Raw genomic sequence first — 18,609 nt, 5'->3', positions numbered from 1 at the left:
TGTCTCGCATTCTGATATTGTTGACTGAAAATGTCGCTGACAATAGCGCCCGCGGTATGGTTTGAGCGTGGTGAGCAGGGGGTGGTGGGTGTCGCAGCGACACGACCACTGGCTCTGGGCTTGTCGAGCGACGCGCGCCGCCTGCGAATGAGCCGCGCGTGCTCCGCAGGCGACGTGACCCAGCAGCCACCGACGGCGCGATCTCATCATTGAGAGTTAATTGAGCCGAGAAGGTGACTTCTCGGCTCAATAAAATTACCTTTTAATCTTCCATTTATCCTTTTTTGTCTCTGCACTTCTGCGCTGTCCTCTCCCGTGTTATTAGCCCAGACACGGGTTCCACTTATTTCATTTGCGTGCGTGCAAGCATTTCAAAGAAAAAACGCGTTGTTGCTTTATTTACCCACCGCCTGGCAGGAAGATTGCAGATAAAATATGAATTGATATTTGAAGAAATAACATTCTCATTAATATGAATATGTGTACATGTTTGTGAATGTGTGCTTTAATCAAAACACTTTCCCAATTAAACATTAACATAATGAAGTCACACCTAATTTTATAAAATACTTATTGAACATAACATGAATTAAATACATTATTGTACACAATTAAATCATTGGACATCATGATTAGGATATTAGATGGGTTTTGAAATCAACTTAAATTAAAGTTTTTTTTTTTACGTTCATTTGTCCCAAGGTTTTAGCAGTTAAAAACTTACGAGAATATACTCTGCACATGTACAGTACATTTGCAGTCTGCACTGAGTTCAGAATTCATCCAACATTTGTAGGGATCAAACGCACCTCTTAGATTTCCGATTAAGCAGCTCAGCATGGAACGTAGGGATGGATAGGATCGATGATCATGACAATCCTTTTTTATGGTAAGCTTCAAATGTATCGGGACCGTGATACTACGGCAGCCTTCTAAGGGAGCTCGTCTAGACTGTCACCGCCAGAATTTAAAAATATACCCTGCTAAAAATGAAAATGTGTGACGTGACTTAACGTCGCCAATGGTTTGAATGTCTTCAATGGGTATAGCAGCAGTGGCAATCTGAATACATCAGGGAGCAGAGTACGCTGCAAGCCTTAAATGCCAAAAAATCCATCACCTCTCTCCAGCAGGTGTGTGGAGAAAAAACCCCCCATAATGCCAACAATGTCTAAAACCAAGATTTGTGGACGCAGGGCACCGTATGTAAGATAAGTTGTTCACGGTGTGGGGGGGGGGGGAGAACAAGCACTGGCATACAGACAGGGTTTTACGGCGGCTTGCACATGGAGAACAATTAAGAGCGTGCTGGAAAAAAAATCCATCGAATACTCGTGTTGGTTTAACCCACGCACACCGTGGGGGTGCGAGATGCCCTTTCTGGGGGTGTGAGATATGGCAGGTAAATCATCGAAACAAATTACGCACGGGCACGTGAGTACAACTAACTACTTTGTTTCATCAAACCTCTGTATTCATTAACATTGTACTTTTTTTTTACGATTGAGAACCAAAGGGGTACAAGACTGCAGTAAATGTTAAGAACCACTGGTTTAACCTGACTGGACAAAGTCGAACTCGTCGAAGCCCCGACGCATGAGTGACCTGGAATTCGACCTGCGTAGAAGGCAATGGCCTACGCCTAATAATGATCGAGCAAATGCACGGCACGTGCGGCTATCTCGCTCACACAAATAGAAAATGAAAGGGTTGCCCTTTTGTGAACGTGGTGAAATGCGTTTTGTTCATCACATAACCGACCTCTGCGCGTTATCCGCTTACGCGGGAGGCACGAACACTGTACATGAAGCAACGCTGATACCATCGAGTGCATTAAACTCGACGTACAGTTGCTTTTCATTGCCATAGAAAAGACTGGACGAAGGATGTGTGGCACTTCGCAACAAGGTTTAACTGTGCCCTCTTTGCTACGCGCATCTCGTGACTCACCCTTTAATTAATTATTATTTCATGGTTTGTGCTGAACTTACAAAATGAAAATAAATATATGAGCACAATTTTATGAAGTTGATCAGTGTTCCATTGATCCCTTCTGTACCTTAAGCTCTGTATTTACAAGTCATTGAAGGCAACGTGAGTCCTGCATGGCAATAAGTTAGCCTATTGTTTCTGCAAAACCATTTTCAGAAATTTTCATTGATGGAATTAGCTCTCATATTCCAGCAAAATTCGTTTAGCCAGAAAATCACCTTATATTTAAACGTAAACTTAATACGTGTAACAGAACACATACATTTGTAAAACATTTGTATTTTTAAGAATCCAGTTTATTTAAAATTAACACACATACATCTAAACTTTAACTGCAACCATGTTGGATGACTTGTATAATCTGTATTGAGAGGTTGGGTTTTTGAAAAAAATAAGTAAAGTTATGGAAATCAAATTATCTTTGTTTAATATAAGGTTTACAAATAGCTTTTGGCCAACGCATTAATGAGAATAAATAGCTTCCAGTGCTGCTTGACGGAACGGTGAATTCCGGACATATAAAGAGTGACGTCTGCTGCCTGTCTCGCCTGGGTCTGAATGTATGTGACGATTATGTGACACGGCCTGTTTCATGTTTAGAGCTTCCTACGGGGATTATACTGTGGGGGTTTCTTGGATTAACACGCCATGGAGGAATTTGGAGGGCAGCTGATTCTGCCGTTACATTTTCCTGGTCATACAATGATCGTGGATTTTGCGATGTTACATTTGCGTTGTTGGCTTCCCTCGCGTGTGACGTCCTCAATGCAAGCAGGCGTGTTTTGGGTATATATCATGAACTCGTCACTGGAGGGCTTCTAATAATAGCTATTTAGTGATGAATATTCGGATTCTTTTAGAAATGTAATCATTGTTATTATGGCCTTCATGCTCTCAAGACATGTAAACCCCCTTCACACAAATCAGTGATGTTGCATTTTAATGACAGGAATTCAACCGCAATGTAATATAGAAATGGACGTTTCTGCTAAGTATCAAATGTCACTGTTTTCTCTTCTTTTATAACCCACAGCCAGCGAAGTAATTTACCGCACGATGGAAGGTCACTTGGTTAAAATGGATGTGAAGGAAAATGAAAGCGTGACACTTTTGGAGAACAATTTCCTTAAGGTATTTTTTTCTGTGAACATAATTTGCTTTATTAAATGTATACTATGTGTGTGCATATGTGTCTATGCCCACTCATACGTGCCTGTGATTAAATTACTTAACATTTGATAAAAATTGGCACCGAGGACAGGGTGTTACTGCCACACAGTTTATTCTAAAGCTTTAAAACAGCTTTGATTTCACTGTGATCTTCGGCAAGTGTTAAGTAGAAAATAATGAAGAAACACGTTATAAAGTTGCTGCTTCAGTGACATTATAAATGAAATAATACTTTTTAATGCTGTCACAGATGAGAAATAATTTATTAACATTTTGGCAAACTATCCGTCTTTGAGAAATAATGAGGTTAACACAGAGAGTCTTAGTGAGTGAAATTGTCGGAATAACATATTTTATTAAAAATTTCAGTCACCATTCAACATAGCCTACATTCACACATAAGGAATTTACGACACACTATGCAGGCCTATTGCTCTTCCAAAGTCTTATTTACATTCACAGTCCTATTCATTGGAACAGCTTTAATCAAATGATCAATGAGAACTCAATAAACTTCAGTCAGACTCCTATATTAACTCCTGGAATTCTTTCAAAATGACTCCCAATTATAAAATTAATAACACGGTATACTCCAGTAATTCCATTCGCCTACAACAACTCTTTCCCAACATCAGGCACCGAAATTATATTCAGCTCCCTCTCTGTAAACCTCAATATTTCCTGAAGAAATTCCGTTGTGCAAACCAACAACATATTATAGTCCTCTTAGTGACAGTAATGAATCCTTGTTATGTTTAATTATTCAGAAATAGGTTTCTAGGAAGAGTGTGAAGAATGGCAGGTGAGTGTGGTATAGGTAATGGGTGGTTAGATGTTAATGATTATGTACTTGTAGTTGGATCAATTGTTGTTGGGATGGGGTCACAATTAAATTCCATTCAATAATCGAATCTTAACAATTCAGTAGCACTCTTTGTGCCTGCAGGGGTAACGTGAATCCATTACACAACATATACAAATCAAAAACTTTGAGTCTTTAAAAGATGTTTGATGTGCCCATCATAAGCTCAAGAATCCATATTAATTAATGACTTAATTGACTAAATGTGACACCCCTTGTCTGGATGTTACTGGACAATTCATGCGCCAGTTCCCCCAGCATTTGGTATCAGTAATGAGATACTGCAATGGTAATCCATAGGGTTGCTTGTGTCCGTGTGTGTGTGTCACAGTGGGGAGCGGTAGTGTAGCGGTTAGCGCTACGCTGCGCTACGAACCTGGCCACCCGGGTTCGATTCCCGCTCACAACAAACGCCAGTGACGATTATCTGAACCGGTCCTGGGCCTCCCCTAGATCGACTCAGCCTCAAATGAGTACCTGGTGCGATGTGTAAACATCGCCACTGGGGAGACAAAGGCGGCCACGCGTGGTGCTGGCCACTCACCCCCTCGTGTGCTGTGCTGGCCTTTATAGGTGCTCGCTAATAACACTTGCCCCTACAGTCTGTTAAGGCTATATGGGGGATCTTTGTCTTTGTGTCACAGAAAATAATATGGTTCCGTGGCCTTGTGGTTTCCACATTGTACTATGATCCCAGTGAGCCAGAGTAAATGTATGGCTTTAACACTCGTGGCAAATGGTATCAGAACCTAGCTCAAGTCTCCGTTAGGTTGACTGAGAATAAAATGAGTACAGTCGCTGGCGCTGTTAGTAAATATCTGTAATAGGCAGTTATTACTGCCTGTACCGCTCTTAATAGGTGCTTAATTTCAGCACTTGGTGTTGTCAATTATTTTTGTGTGCAATGAATTCATACTTCCAATCCAGACCTTTGACCCCACCATGCTGTTTATGTGCACCATTGTTGTACAAAGTAAATGTAATAACCAAAGGTGTCCTTGCTTGTAGATGAACCTGCTGAACTCAAAGTTCGCAATGTCTCCAGACCGCAGCTTCATTCTTCTTGCTTATGACATCCGTCAGGTGAGTGACTGACACCCTCCTGGTGCTGTTGTGTAAGAGTGGTTGTGGTGGGCACAAGTGTGGGATTAACATAGCGGAGTTCACATTTTCTTGGTGACCTGGATTTGACTTGTGCATGAAATAAGTTGGTGATAAACTTAAATTGTATCAGGTGGCCTTAAGGTTAATACATGACTTGAGGCAATTTATTTTTTTATTCTACAGTCTCAAACCACCAGTGATGAGCGTTATTGATCAGAATGTGATCAATACATTGAGGCATACAAATAATATCTTCATGTGACAATCATGCGAGGTGGTGGAGGGTTAATGACAATAATTTTGGCAATAAAACTATCACGTGGTCTAACCTATCATAATGTGTCATCTTTACAACGTATAGTCCCCATTGAAGTATTTTGCCCTGATGAGAACATTAAATACTGTGCGTAAATGGCATGGTTGCTCCCACAGAGAAGCGATGGCAGAGGGAAATAATTCATGCTTTGTGACTTGATGCAGTCTTTGACAACTTACAAACATGGGTGTTATATAGCCAAGAGAACTACGCTTAACCATTTTCCCTACAAATTCCATGAGCAGAAATGTATGTTTTGGTAGGGGACTTAACTCTGGTGCTTTATAAATAGCAAGGCGACAGACAGGAGCAACAATGACACGTCCTGTGAGCCTTCATATTCGAAGATAAGCAAGCCGAGAGCACAAACAATGCCTCTAAAACCTATCCTCATAGATGTTTTTTTGTCACGATCGATCTTTGCACCAGAGAGGGCAATAAAAAATATATAATCGATGAAGGAGTTTACCCCTAGCATGGAGATGATGGAGAGCTGGCAGCCTCCGTGAGCTGTGGCGGGTGGTGGAGGAGCTAACACATCAGCCCGACAGCTGTGGTGGGCAGTACCGTGGGGGGAGGGCTTATTTAGGCTGGCCATTCATGGTGTTTGTAACCACCACAGCGGCCAAATGGGGGCTCTGGATGGGTACGAGGGGCTGGTAACCCGTCCACCTTCAATTAATTACCACCAAACCACGACTGAAAAAAAAGCTTGTACCGGAGGACCCAGGGGGACAAGCGTCTATGACGTCTCCTGGCCAAACCCCATTTGACGGAGCCAGGAGACTGAATCCTTACCCTCGGGGCTCCTCCAGAAACAACAGAAAGCCACTACGGATGGACACATGGAATGTTTGAATGCTCACTATGGAGGAGAGGCTGCCACTCCTCTGTTGGGAGCTGGATCGGTACCGCCTGGATCTCTGTGGTATTCATGAGGTCCGGTCGACTGGCTCTGGCTCCTGCCACCATGAGGGGTGGACAGTCCTCTACTCGGGGCAGGAGACTGCCAAACAACAGGCAGTGGCTCTTCTTCTGAACAAAAGAATGAGGGGGGCATGGGAGCGTGGCGGTGAGGTGTGGGAAGCTGTAAGCCCCAGGCTTCCCATCAACCAGAGGTGAGGAGTGGTGGTCGTGGTTACTATACCCCCACTGAAGACGAATATCCGTGGAGGGATGCAGGTAAGGCCAATGAGTCAGATACCTTATATGACCTCCTGCCACAGGTGCTAGCTGAAGTGGCCCCTTGGGATAGAGTTATCATGTTGGGTGACTTCAATGCCCGAGTTGGTCATGATACTGGCACCTGGTCTGGAGTGATTGGAAGGCATGGGCCAGATCAGCTCAATAACAATGGCAGGAGGCTGCTAGATTTTTGTGCAGCCCATGGGTGTAATTACCAACACGCTGTTCTGGCATCGGTGCATCCAAACAACATCATGGATGCATGTCGGGTCTAAGCAATTACATCTGCTGGACTACATAGTGACGGAACAGCGGATGCGGGCCCATATCCCTGACACCAGGACCTACCGTGGAGCTGATCTGCCCACTGACCATCGACTTGTCATCTGTAAGATGCGCCTGCCATTCTTCCACTCCGGTGGTGGGTATATACCCAGGACCCCATTCAAACCATAGTGGCATGGTCTTAGCTAACTGATGAAAGTTGCAAGCGAGAATTTCATCAATGCTTGCGACTGGGGTTGGCATCGTCCCCCACTCCTCCAGATGTCAAGGGGAAATGGGCGAGATTTAGGACTGTGGCTCATGCAGCTGCAATGGCTGCTTTGGGTACACGGTCCAGACCTCCCCAGAGACCCTGACTGACAGAGGAGGTGTTCAGGCTGGTTGAGAAAAAGCGGCCCACTCTCATCGGCTACAGCATCCCATGATGGAGAATGAGGAGGCTTACCGCAGCCTTTGCTCGGATGGGTGGTGGTCGCAGGTTGCTGAGGAGATGGTGTCTGCCTCAATGGCCCGGGATCACAAATCGCCCTTTAACTCCATCAAAAAGTAACCTGCAGTGCCATACCTATTACCATCATTAGGGGAAAGAATGGTGATCCAATCTCCGACCCCCAGGAACAGGTTTGCAGATTTGCTGAGAATTTATGTGAGGTCCTGGGGGAGGGGAAATCCCTCAGCCTGGAAAAAAACGTGGGACAAAGTGGGGTTGACCCTGCTGAGGCTGCGGTGCCTCAAATATTGGAAGAAGACGTCACCCCCTCTGAGTGGCTGGCTGAGGTGCCATCTGTTGAGGAAGTACTGAAGGCAATCCGGAGTTTGAGACCAGGAAAGGCACCGGGCAGAGATGATCTCCCAAGCGAAATGCGGAGGGAGGGTGGCGTTTGTGCACAGGCTGCCCTACATGACATCATAACAACAGTCTGGACCACTGGACGGGTTCCGCAGGATTGGAACAATGTCCTGGTTGTCCCCGTCTTTAAGAAAGGGGACCGCACAGACTGTAACAACTACAGGGGCATCTCACTCCTCAGTGTGCCGGGAAAGGTCCTGGCAAGGATTATTCAACATCGCCTTGCCAGGCACGCTGAGGAGAGGCTTGCGGAGCCCCAATGTGGTTTCAGGAAAGGGCGGTCCTGCACAGATGCCATATTTTTCTGTCTGTCTGCTACAGCAGAGTTGTAGGGAATTCCAACAAGACCTACATCTCTGCTTTATTGACCTGATCAAGGCCTATGCTACCATCAGTAGGCCTGGGCTCTAAGTTTTTCTTCATGCTTTCGGAGTCCCTGACCCGCTGCTCACGATCATTAAGGACCTTCATAATGGTGAGCGGGCCCGGGTAACACTACGTGGCCAGGAGTCGGAGTCATTCCCTGTACACCTAGGGGTGCGACAGGGATGTCCTCTGGCTCCCACATTATTTAACATCTATTTCGACCACGTAGTTGGTGAAGCCTTCATTAGCTGTACCGGAGGAATTTCCATCTGGTACAGATACAATGGGAGGCTGATCGATGCCCGGGTACAGTGAAGGGATAGCTCCCTATTGCTCAACCATGTTATATACATATGCCGATGATCTGGTAATTGCTGCTCATTCAGAGGAGAAATTGGAGGCGCTGCTGTTGAACCTGGAGCTTGGCACTAAGAAGTGGGTCCTTACCATCAGCCCCACCAAAACTAAGCACCTGCCTGGGTATTTTGTTCCATCGGACACTCCACCCAATTGGTGATGGGGCAGTTGTGGAGAGAGTGGAGAGTTTCCCATACTTGGGCAGTGTGCTCATGACCGGCTCCGGTTTGACAGCAGTGGTCTCACTCCGAATCAGTCGAGCGGCATTATCTTTTCATCGGTTGAAACCATAGGCTGGCCTGCCTACGACCCATCCTCGGTTTAACCAGGCTGGATTGTGTGAGTAGCTCAAAAATCCTTGAAAAATCTGGACAAAGTCCCATCGGTGAGCTCCTCCGGCAGGCAACGCTGCGTTGGCTGGGTCATGTAGCCCACATGCCCAGCCACCGCATGCTTAAACAGCTTTTGTTTGGCCGGATCGAGGGGGCTAAACGGGCATGGCACGGGCGAGACAAGAGATGGAGTTACGTGGTACAGGAGGATGTGGAGCTGAGTAGACTTGCCGCTGACTGGCATCAGCGGTGTCAAGATCGGCTTCTGTGAAGAAGGCTCGTGAAGGACGCTACTGGGCAGTTGGAGACAGTCGCCCTCCAACAACAATGGAGGGCGGGGGAGTGACGCTCACAACAACGAGTGGAGCGCCGGGTACCTGAAGTACAGAAAGTTGGCACAGTAGGGGGCACAGGTGGTGCATCAGCCACTCATCTCAGTCAGTCGACGTGTGGCATCTGGATCTGTCCCGTGACCTCGTGCCAGTGGGCGTTCGACACTTCACGTGGCCTCAACGTGCACATAGCCTGGCACAAGCGTTGTGGTGATGTCACCGCCACTTAGTGGCGAAGGGCGGTTGTTGTTATATTGCTATGGGTTCCAAGAGCAATGTTCCACAAGCGAATTACTATAGCAAAAAAAACTCTGACAAATAATAATTTGTTTCGGCCCATTTTTGCTGAAAGAGGACTCGTTAAAGGGGGAATGATCAACGCATGTGTTTGAAGCTTTTAAAATTATTCATGATTTTTCTGGAAAAGTTTACGATATTTTAAAGATTTTTTGGAAGAGTTTTAATTTTTTTAGAGAGGATTTAATGCTAAAAGTACATTAATACATGCTTAGAAAAAGCTAATCCTTGCTAAAGAGCTTTGCGAATGGTGAAGGTTGTTTTATATGTGTGTGTTCTTTCAGCCATGAAAATTGGTTTATAAGCATACCTCTTTAGTGCCATTGTTTAACTTGATATAGAATATTCTTAGCTCTTTCGGTAAAGTCACGTTGAAGGGAAGCAATAAAATAATAATATATTTTATTATTATTGTTTCCCCCCTTAATATATTTTATTATTTTATTGTTTCCCTTCAACGTGACTTTACCGAAAGAGCTAAGAATATGAATTACTGCAGTCACGAAAGCTTTAAAAAAAATTGATATAGAATGTCACGAGGTCTGCAGCGCATTGCATCATAATTTAACGAAAAAAACATTTAATTCCATTTTCTAAGCTAAATTTGCCTTTATTTACAACACGCTGAAATACACATTGAAATTGCAGCTCCTACCTAAGAATAAAATATATATTTTTGCATGATCCTCAGCATCTCAAATGTTAAGATTTTCTGTCGTCTGTCCAGAACCTTCTTTATCCACCCATGTTGTCCCATGCCATGTGCAGTTGTCATGAGTCAAGGCTCTGCAATCTGTACGATTATTGTCAGGAATTAGCAATCAGTGAATGCATCGCGTTCAAAACGTTAAACGAATAATTCGGTGCCGACTTGGTTGTGGAAGTTTTACAGGTGCTGACATATACACGTGCTTTGTGTCCAGTAAACATGCAACGTTGGGCCCGCGTTGGCATGTGGTTCAAATCACTTGACCAACGCTGGCCAAACATTGACCCAATGTTGACCTAACGTTGCATGTTTAATGGGTAGATACTTGACGTGAGAATTCACTCTGTTTTCCCTCAGTCTTTATTACTGTCTGTGGCTGTCTTCTTGAGATTTCATCGTTGAGCTCAACTGTCTATTAAGTGAGATGATGCACGTGGAGTTGCAATTGTACACATTGTTACGTGCACTTTAGCTAATGAATATGTTAGGAAAATGGCTATGTAAATCAATATTTGGCAATGCTTGCTACTTTACAAGCGGGTGAGCATTGTATTGTTTTGTAGGTGGTGTTGGCAGTGCCTGTTGATGTCATGTAATGACACAAATTTATGTAAGGGAGCATACTGAGTTCCAGTAAACTTAGCAATTAAATGTATGCGAACATTTCAATTCAAATGTATGCATGCTTGTGCACATGAATGAGAAGGAAAATGTACCAGTAAAATAATTTCAATATGCACTTGCTTTGTTCCTTTAAACGTCTAGTGTAATGGCAGAAGCTTTCATTTTTAAATACCTGGGACATACATATTCTAATTTTATAGTGTATAGTTACATACAAATGCTTTGAATATTCCAGGACAGATCATCTAATTCACGCTCATCTTTTATAATCGCAGAAAACAAGCCTGTTTGGGTAGAATGTAAAAATGCCATGCATTGCCCGAACATTTTGGGAGTGAGCAGAAGGCTGGGATTTGTGTTGGTGCATGGTGGTGAAGCAGGAATGCTCTCTGCTCACAGATATAGGTGTTTAAGCTTTAGATTTTCACTTGACATTTCACCCATACGGGGCAGACAATATTTATGCTGGGAGATGGGATACTGCCCATGCATCCATTAGTACGAATTAGAAAGCCTTTCGGTTCGTGATGATGCAATTAATTCAACTCGTGTGTGTGTTTTTGTGCCAGTAAAAGACAATATTTGGTTACTCTGAGCAGTACTGTGAAGTATAAGGTCGCGTAAATTTCACGAATGACATCTGAAAAGTCATCCGATATATTGGTTCTATCAAACTTACTTATGGTTGGACAGTGTCTTAGAAAAACTTGGTTAACCACACGTAAATTTGATATAGCCCATGCTAGCTTCATTGGAACACTTTACAATGCAATTACAACAGTTTTATTGTATAACCTCTCCACAGATGGCCACACAATGAACTCAATCGTTAACTTTTTTATCCACTTAATCCACCTACACTCAACAAAAGCCTACTCTCTGGACAATGCGATTTTGTGGGTTAGTCAGTTGTTCCAGGACACACCCCAAATTGCCAGTCATGTACTGCATATCATAGCCTCTACCCTGACAATCATTGCAGGAAAAAAATCTATCATTGTCATTTTTTTGTCCAATATGACATTGGCTTATGCATGATGTGATAATATTGTCGAATTTAGTTTTGTGATACATGTGTGTATACATTTCCACTGCTGAAAGAAGGCCTCCCCAAGCCATGCAGGACATGGCGGTTATTTTGCCATACTTTACCATGCTGGTCATTATGGGTTGGTGAAGATGGAGTGCACAGACGTGGGAGCTTATAATTACGATGCAAAAATGTAGTTTTCTCGACTGCCCTATGCCCAAAACGCAGCCCCGCAGCCTATGACGCCTGTCTTTTGCGAATGGTGGTTACCCATCCGGCACTGTTATCGAGGGCCAACCTTGCTAATCTTTCAACATCCGATGGGATTGGGCATATTCCGAGTGACTTAGTCTTCGGGATGGCATTGCACCAGTGGCTTTGTTTAAATCAGTTATGAGTCCAATTACTTGTATACGCTTCAAGCAAAAAAAAGAATGTGCCTAATTCGTATTTCATTCGTTTGTAAATAACACGCGACACGGTCAGGAATAATGCCATTGTTTATTTTTCAGGTTTACCGATTCTCCTACACAGCGCTGTTCACCGTCTACAGCCTGCAGACAAGGTACAGTACATTAATATCTGGTTATATAATATCACATGTACGTTTTCATTCACCTCGTGAAGATCCTCGCAGGAGTGCGTGGCGAAAGCTTGATAGAAGAAATGCTCAACATGCGGCGCAAACCGGGAAGGAAACTGCACTTGGATCTATTCATCGGCAGTAACTCCATGATATTATATTTCAGGCAGTGTTCAGATATTGGACTTAGGCCTGTATTTTTCAACATACAAACAGTAAAACTTTTCAAAAGAGTGGGGATGGCTACACTGAGACTGCATGAATAAAGTACCAACATACATATTAGAATGGGAGTCAGAAAATGAGATGTGCATTCGGCAAATTTTTCACAACAACATTGAGGTTGATAATTGTTTTATTACCCTTTTATCTGGCAACAAAACTGACACCTTTTTTTTTTACAAGGAGTCATGTTTGCATTGACCATAATACCTGTTGTCGGAATGCAAACAAAAAAACATAACTCTGATAATGTATGCACTGTCCTTGAAATTGATTGGTAGAGGTTCCAATGGTGTAAACATTAAGGTTATTTTCCAAAACTAGAGTGGTAAAACAAAGGAATACATATCAGTGTGGAAAAATATTAACCTCAGATTTGCAAACATAATATTCATTATATCAACCAAAGGAAATTTACTTCACAAAATTGCCTTAAAAATTAAGCCTTTAATGTGGAGCTCAAGATAAATATGGGCGAGGTAAAAGTCATGAACAACAATTTGTTAATTTGAAAATATCTGTCAGGGGGACGGAGCTGTAAAATACATCAGGTACGCTTAGGTCAGTTCCTGAAGATGGACCGGGATCTAGACGATTGAATTAAGAGGCAATCAAGAGCGTGTTGTAATTCTTATGTAAACTGAACTTAAGAATTAAACTTACCATATACCAATCTTCCTGAGGAAGAAAGCTGTTTTTAATCAGTGTATATTTCCTGCTATGTATCAGACATTTACAAAGCCAATTAAACAATCTGAAAACTAAGTAAAGAAGCATGGAGAAGTGTGTATTTTTAATTATACTTAGAGACAGAAAGAGGAACATATCGATTACAGGACATGAGTGGGCTAGGGTATGACAGTGACAGCGAAAGCAGGCAGTATGCCCAAGAGGACTTTGACCGCAAACATGAGCAATAATATCAGCTCATGTGCCAGACGAATTGTGGAATCGCAGGACCATGAAAGATGGTGACAGCTTGCAGTGACGGTTATGCAGCAGTGGATTCATTATGGCTGGTGATTTTGGCCATTATACAATGGCACAATGGCCTTCTCTTGCAAATGAGGTCACAACATCTTTACATTCCTCTACGAGGCACATGGCACACTTTTGGAATGGTTTGCCACATTACCAGACAGGGTTGGACATACTGTACCAACCATTGTTCTATCAACCCATACATATAATCTATGGGCATGGAAATGCATTTCGTACTATTTTCTTTCAACATATTTATTAGCGGTGTGTTACAAAGGGTGTCTGACTCCTATCATACTAATGCGAGATTCATCGTACAAAGTGGCTGTCTTCTAGAATTCCAAATCCCTTGTAATATTTCGTTACATTTCCCATGTGAGTGTTAAGCTATACCGACTGAGAAAATCACCACAACTTGCATTGCGCCACGTATGTGATATTTTTTTTTATTTTAGATCTGTATCTCAGTCCGTACAACATTTTCCTACGTGCACTTGCTGATGATTTAAGCAGGTATCACAATGTCCAGGCAGGCTTCAGGGGTAGGCAGTCACCTCAGTGCATGAGGTCTTGTATCTCTGTATGACCAATTGTTGTTGTACCCGTCGCCATGGCACAAGAACACAATGGGCCATTATTACAAAAGATGCTGTGGAGTCTTGTGCAGCAGATGACTGGGTGGTACATTTGTTCACGGATATCCCTCTCGTGCATTATTACCGTGCACAGCAAACTTGCTAAGCACTGTATGTTTTCAGCCTATTATTGTCGTTCCACTTGAAGGCTAAGAGGGATATTTTGACCATACATCAGAACAATAATGGATTTTGCATCACTGCCCTCTTCTGCCCACATTGCCCACAATGCCCATTCCACCAATGTTTTTTGTACAGGGTCGTCACCCATCTAAGCACTATCCAGGATCAAGCCTGTTCAGCTTCCAAGATCTGATGAGATTGATCCCGTTGCCTGGTGATTTGGTCATATACATGCAAAGTATGAATTGACAATAAACAGAAAACCACCTTAAAATTCGTGGGATTTATAATTGTGGTGTTGCGTAGCTACGCCATAGTTATTGCAGTGCTATTTGAAATTCGCAGGGCTATGTTTTAGATATTAGTAACCGTGGCACCATGCTACCCGACAAGAAGTGGTGAGGCGTGGGGAGGTGGTGAGTGCTCGATGGTTGCTCCCCACGAAACGTCGCTCTCAGTCTGCCTTTGTATGTTGCACTGTTTACACGCGAGTGCTTTCCTTTGCAAATGTTGGGAATTATGTAATGCGTAATGGGGTTTTTTTAATTCATTCAATGATACTTGCGCTTCTAAATACGTTTATCATTAATGAAGGTGAGTTATTTCACATATTAATACTATATATTCGTTAATATGTACATTGCAATGTATGTGTTTATGTTTAAACGCAGTGTACGTTTGTGCCCCCCAATCCCTATTTTCCTTATAAGTTTTAGGAATTAATATTCGCGGATCTGTTGTTCATGCCGTTCTCCAGGCACATATCCCCCCGCGAATATTAACGGTTTACTGTAAAGGGTAAATTTTCAAAGATGTGTTTTCTTATATAATACCATAGTGCTTATTTTACTATAATTATATCACAATGACTTTTGGAAATAGAAACTTACTGTATATATTACTCAAACACCAAACTTGAGCATGATAGACTTCATATGTTTAATTGAAATGCTTCATTTTTTTTATCAAAGTCCGTTAAAAAAAACGTGTTTTTGTATCGTATTGAACTTGAGTACTAGACCATTATTTATGCATGTTATATTTTTTCCCTGGAGATTACAAACTACACCCACCTGCAGCAGAGCTTACATTCTCTGGGACCCACCGGACTGTTGTGATGTTACAACCGGCGGCTGGATCTCAAGTTCTGACACCGCTCACAGATGATAATCCTGAGACTTAAGCTGACAAATCAGAACGAGTTTTTATTTGGTAGGGAAACAGTTTTTTCAGAGTCGGCAAAGTAATCACCCATTTGAGGTAATTTCCAAATTTGTGGAGGTCACATTTCAGCCATGCCGTGTAAATTGCAGCGTAGCCTACGCTTAGATCATATAAACAGGACTGAGGAGCAAAAGCACTGCTCAGCAGCATTTTGCCAATAGCCATGATGAGACAGATCACTTGGTGAAGTGGATGGGAGTCATCTTCACAGTTTTGGTTTACATCAGTAAGTAATACGGTCCCCTGTCATATAGTTTGTTTAGGTTGTTACCTCCAAAACAACACGTACGGTGCGAAACAAGTACGGCGTATATACATTGTATACATTTTCAACGTGTTTGTATCGCAAACTGACTTGTATATTAATCAATTAATGTTATTGATGTTTTCTTTTTTTGAGTAATGTAATTAATTAATGGGCTCTTCCAGCAAATAGGCCATCTGGATTTTCTCCTTTATTTTTTTTGCTGTAGCCATCTTATCAAAGGCTCTAGTCACGTAGGGTCTCTGGAGAGCTGTCACCTTTTCTCAGTCTTGTTCGGTGTGCTAAATGGCAAGTTATTCAGCTGTCGGGGCATACAACACCAATAAACAGCTCGTCACGTTCAAGGGCATGATGGTCATAATTTTCCCATTTTAAAATAGCCCTTTATCTCACATAATAGTGGCCTTAATCTCTATGTCTGTGAGTCTGCTTTCAATAACCTAATTTCCTTGAGACACAATTATAGGTATTTCGACTATATGTCATTGTCCCTTTCCTTTTCAAACTGTATTGGTGTTTTCATCTGAGATTGCTCCTTAGAAAGTGTCCTGTTGGATTACTGCATTACACTTGTGCATATCAATTCCACCCAATAAATTGATAACGTGCAATTTTTTTTTCAAAATATGTTTATTCTCATTACCCTTGGGACAGCTTTTAAGTATATCATTTAAAATTGACAATAAATACTGAATTCCACGTGACCATTTTCTTTTTTGTTGTAGCTTTACAATGCATTTGCTTATTATGTTTACTTAAATTATAAGTCACTTACTGAGTCTGGCATTCCCATAAATACTGCAATCTACCAGTACTCTCTGCAGTAAATAATAATAATGTCCTTTGTTTATCAGATGAAAATCTAACTGAGTCTTAAGACTCATTTTCATGAGGGTCCTGCATCAGAATGTTTGGCTAATCCTGTTAATGAGAGATTGGCATATGGGAGAAAACCACAGTCTCCTGTGAAAACCCATGCATATAAGGGGATGGATGACACAAGATGAATTCAATGTATTTACTGTACTGCCATGAAACAGCCTCGCAGGCCAGCAGGTTTGGGAGTTACACAAATTTGTATGATCCACCAACCTTCTCCTCTGAAGTTCTTCATCGCAGGTGTGAGTCTCTGTGCCGCAAGCTGTCCTTCTCCTGTCATGGGAAAAAAACACAATATTTTGCATTTTCCTTAAGTATTCCAAATGTTAATATTTTCTCATCTGACGATTTCTCCCCCTTGTGCGTCCATGTTGTTTCATACCCCCATGTTGTTGCCACTGGTTAAGCCTCTGCAATCTGCAGAATGACATTGTCTCTCTTGCTGGTTTCTCCCAGGGAGTTCCACGACGTGCTTCCTGCTGGGGAGGAGAGAGAACGGCTGCAGTTGGCTGGCTGGTGCAGTCATGCTCACCAAATGGCAAGTGCTGACATATGTCTGCCTTGTATACGCACGAATGCAACCACCGTTGGGCATCCATATGTACAGTCACAGAGGTCACGGCAGTTCAGACACTCAAAATAATGCATTGGTTGATGAGTAGAGTTTAAGCAACCTGTTTATATAAACATTGCCGATCAGATGGATTATGTATTTCAATACAGTTCAGGATTGTGTTGTAGCTGAGAAAAATGCATTTTCAGGATCACCACCTCTGATGTAAAAAAAAACAGGGCACGCCATGGGAATACGGGATAATTGTATCTATTTGACAAAAAGTGGAATTTTAAATATTTAAAAGTTCTTGCAGATTCTACTGAAAATGTACCTCAAAAAGAGGATGTTCCTGTGTATAGAAGGACCTTTGGCAACCATAACCATTATATTTTTTACCAAAAAAGATAATTTGTTGATATGCGTTCAACATGCAGCCTATTATACATTTAGAACATATTAACGTTAAAAGCATTCACTGTATTATGTGTCAGCAAAAGTTCCAGTCGTGAGAGATTATGCTTTACCAAGCAACATATCGAAAACATTTGGACGATCTAGCTCTTTGCAACGGAAATCCTTTTAAAATTGCGCAAAGTAAATTCCTGTAAATATGAAAAATAAAAACAGCATTTGCTAAGAAATTAATAAAATACTAAATACAGTAGGGGAGACCGGGACTGGGTCATCATTCCACAGTGAAAGATCCATTTCAAATACAGCCATTTTTTTAATCTCTTCATGTCTGACCCATTGAGTTTATTCACAAAAGATATCTTACATATTCAAAGTTCACATTGTGTATTTAAGTGTGTTAGGTCAATGGCATGCATAAGTGTACACTGAGTGTACAGTCCATTTACTTATAGAGGTTAGGCATCACTTCAGAGGTCATGCAATCTGAAATAGCTCACCGCCACAGCAGGATACTGAAATGTAATTTAGGGCCACAACTGGGAAACACTGCTGTGTAGAGGCACAGCCTTTGGCCCACGAAATTGCCGTCTGTGATGGCGACTGCTGAGCGAGGCACAACTGGCACGTCTGGTGCTCACGGTGTGTATTTACTTCTATAATGTATGTATGTTGATGCATGATATATGTGTAAAAGGCTTGATGGGACATTTGTCGCCTGCTCATAACTGATGGACCCATTAGTCTTGCCTGGAAAGGGTCTTGCTTCATGTCTGTCCCTAATTTGGCTGTGAGTGAGAAACAGTAGGACAACATTACCTGGTAATGTTCTCCCTCTGCATGCCTTACTTAGACAGGCGAATATCGGTGTGGACCAGTCAGTTTCAAGGACAATGCATATATTATCAGTGTGTTTTTT

The 18,609-nt window shown here is 42.3% G+C and overlaps 1 protein-coding gene across 5 annotated transcripts in view; it reads left to right on the top strand.

Annotated features, from left to right (window-relative positions):
• Positions 1-18,609, top strand: part of LOC116938710 (inactive dipeptidyl peptidase 10-like) — a 113,806-nt gene that overhangs the window by 53,554 nt on the left and 41,643 nt on the right. For all 5 annotated transcript variants that reach the window (XM_032946219.2, XM_032946221.2, XM_032946223.2 and 2 more), the window contains 4 exons: positions 3,026-3,123; positions 5,033-5,107; positions 12,324-12,376; positions 17,180-17,261. In XM_032946219.2, the coding sequence (XP_032802110.1) occupies positions 3,026-3,123; positions 5,033-5,107; positions 12,324-12,376; positions 17,180-17,261 (308 nt within the window). The remainder of the gene's footprint in view (positions 1-3,025; positions 3,124-5,032; positions 5,108-12,323; positions 12,377-17,179; positions 17,262-18,609) is intronic.

Source organism: Petromyzon marinus, chromosome 4, assembly GCF_048934315.1.
Source record: "Petromyzon marinus isolate PM22_M1 ecotype Great Lakes invasive population chromosome 4, UKy_Petmar_22M1.pri1.0, whole genome shotgun sequence".
Taxonomy (NCBI): Eukaryota; Metazoa; Chordata; class Hyperoartia; order Petromyzontiformes; family Petromyzontidae; genus Petromyzon; species Petromyzon marinus.
This window is presented reverse-complemented; position numbering and strand designations above follow the sequence as displayed.